The sequence below is a fragment of the Saccostrea cucullata genome, unplaced genomic scaffold, assembly GCF_032062105.1.
Source record: "Saccostrea cucullata isolate Sc308-1 unplaced genomic scaffold, CSIRO_AGI_Scuc_v1 ctg3247, whole genome shotgun sequence".
Taxonomy (NCBI): domain Eukaryota; kingdom Metazoa; phylum Mollusca; class Bivalvia; order Ostreida; family Ostreidae; genus Saccostrea; species Saccostrea cuccullata.
The window spans coordinates 48,587-50,472 of NW_026933364.1; the positions used below are offsets into that span (position 1 = coordinate 48,587).

The 1,886-nt window shown below is 38.3% G+C and overlaps 1 protein-coding gene across 1 annotated transcript; it reads left to right on the plus strand.

Annotated features, from left to right (window-relative positions):
* LOC134238111 (uncharacterized) lies at positions 1-1,512 on the plus strand. The gene has a single exon (XM_062720234.1). The coding sequence runs from the start codon at positions 1-3 to the stop codon at positions 1,510-1,512; it is 1,512 nt and encodes a 503-aa protein (XP_062576218.1).
* The last annotated feature ends 374 nt before the right edge of the window (positions 1,513-1,886 follow it).

The following is a 1,886-nucleotide window of genomic DNA, read 5'->3' on the forward strand; positions in this document are numbered from 1 at the left end:
ATGGCTGCCAGAACTACAAAAAAACCTCCACTGGGCTCTCCTCAAGAGCACATTGTAATGTGTGAAACCCACGATTCACCTATTGATGTTATATGTGAGGACTGTGATGAATTTATTTGTGGCGATTGTGCAAAATCAGATCATAGAGATCATAACTGGAAAACCCTAACCACCGCAGCCATTCAAATGAGGAGGGGTCTCTTTAAATTTCTGAAGAAGATCAAGGAAGAAGATCTGTCTGGGATTGATGAGAAGATGGAGAAGGTGTCCAAACAGATCACAAAAAATGAAGAACAGTGTGACTCTGAGATTAAAAAGCTTCAGAAGCATTGTGATGAGATTATGGCCAAACTGACAGAAATCAGAAAACAACATGAACAAACACTGAGAGGCGATTTAGTTAAAAAGAATGATCAACCGAACCATGAGAAATCTGAATTAGAGAAGAAAAGGAGAAGAATTGTTGACACAGTAGAATTCATGGAGGAGAACAACAGCACCATGTCAGATTACAGCTTGATTGACAACCACAGAGAACTGAGGAAAATGCTGACAGATCTAGAATTGGAGATTCATACGACAAACTGTGTACATTCAATGAGGTTCACTAGAGGTGAAATCAAAGATGATTTACTTGAGTCTATGATTGGAAAAATTATTGATTTAGATAATATTAGCTTAACTCAAATAAACTCATTTCAGTATGAAGATAAAACAATTGATGTGCTGGAGGCAATTAATGAAGAAAAATGTTACATAGCAGATATTGAATCTGAATATACAGAAAAAGTTAACAAGGAGGGAACAAAAGAACAGAAACTTAGTATCAGTCTATATGACCTGTGTGTGACTGAAAACAGTGATGTTTATTTCGCTGATGGTGGTAACAAGTCCATCAGCAACACCATCCACTGTCTCATGCCATCAGGAACTTTGTCTATAGTCATCAGTACAAATCCACTGGTACCAATAGGAATCTGTCAGTCAGGGGACGGTGGACTACTGGTCACCTTGAGAGACAAGGAATCAGATCTTTACAAGTTAAAGTCACACATCAGATGTCTGATGAGACACATCACAGTGACAGGTGACGTCATCCATGAGTATGAGTACCAGGAGGACGGTCACACCAGACTGTTTACATTGCCAGTCAGAGTCACACAGAACAGAAACAGTGATATCTGTGTTGTGAACCGAACAAGTCTCTCTACAGGTGAACTAGTGATTATGTCTCCCTCTGGTCGTATGAAGTCTGTCTACCATGGACAAAACCCAACAGAGGAGTTTAAACCAATTGAAGTAGTGTGTGACTCTCACTGTAACATTCTTGTTACTGACTTTCATAACAAACAGATTCATCTGCTGAGTCCTGATGGGGAGTTCCTGAAGTTCTTACTGACAGAGAAAGAAGTGAACTATCCATACTCACTGTCCCTGTACAAGTCTACATTGTGGGTGGGGTACTGGGAAGGACTTGTTAAAATCTTTCAGTACAAATGGCAAAATTTATGAAGTGCATAAATATCATCAAATTTATCAATATGACGTATAATTGCTTCACCTCGGTCAATTCTGATATTTTTCTGGCGAATAACAAACCATATTCAACACACAAAGGAGTCCATAATTGTATAATATTCAAAGATTTAATAACTGTGAATTTATATTTCTATATCATTTACATACTATGTTTATCCAACTGATGTAGTACATCCTTGTAACTGACCCTAGCAACAAACAGATCCATCTACTGAGTCCTGACGGGGAGTTCCTGAAGGTCTTACTGACAGATAATAAAGTTAAAGTTGTCCTTATACAAGTCTACACTGTGGTTGGATACTGGGAAGGATTTGTCCAAGCATTTCTGTGCAGGGTATAAAAGATAA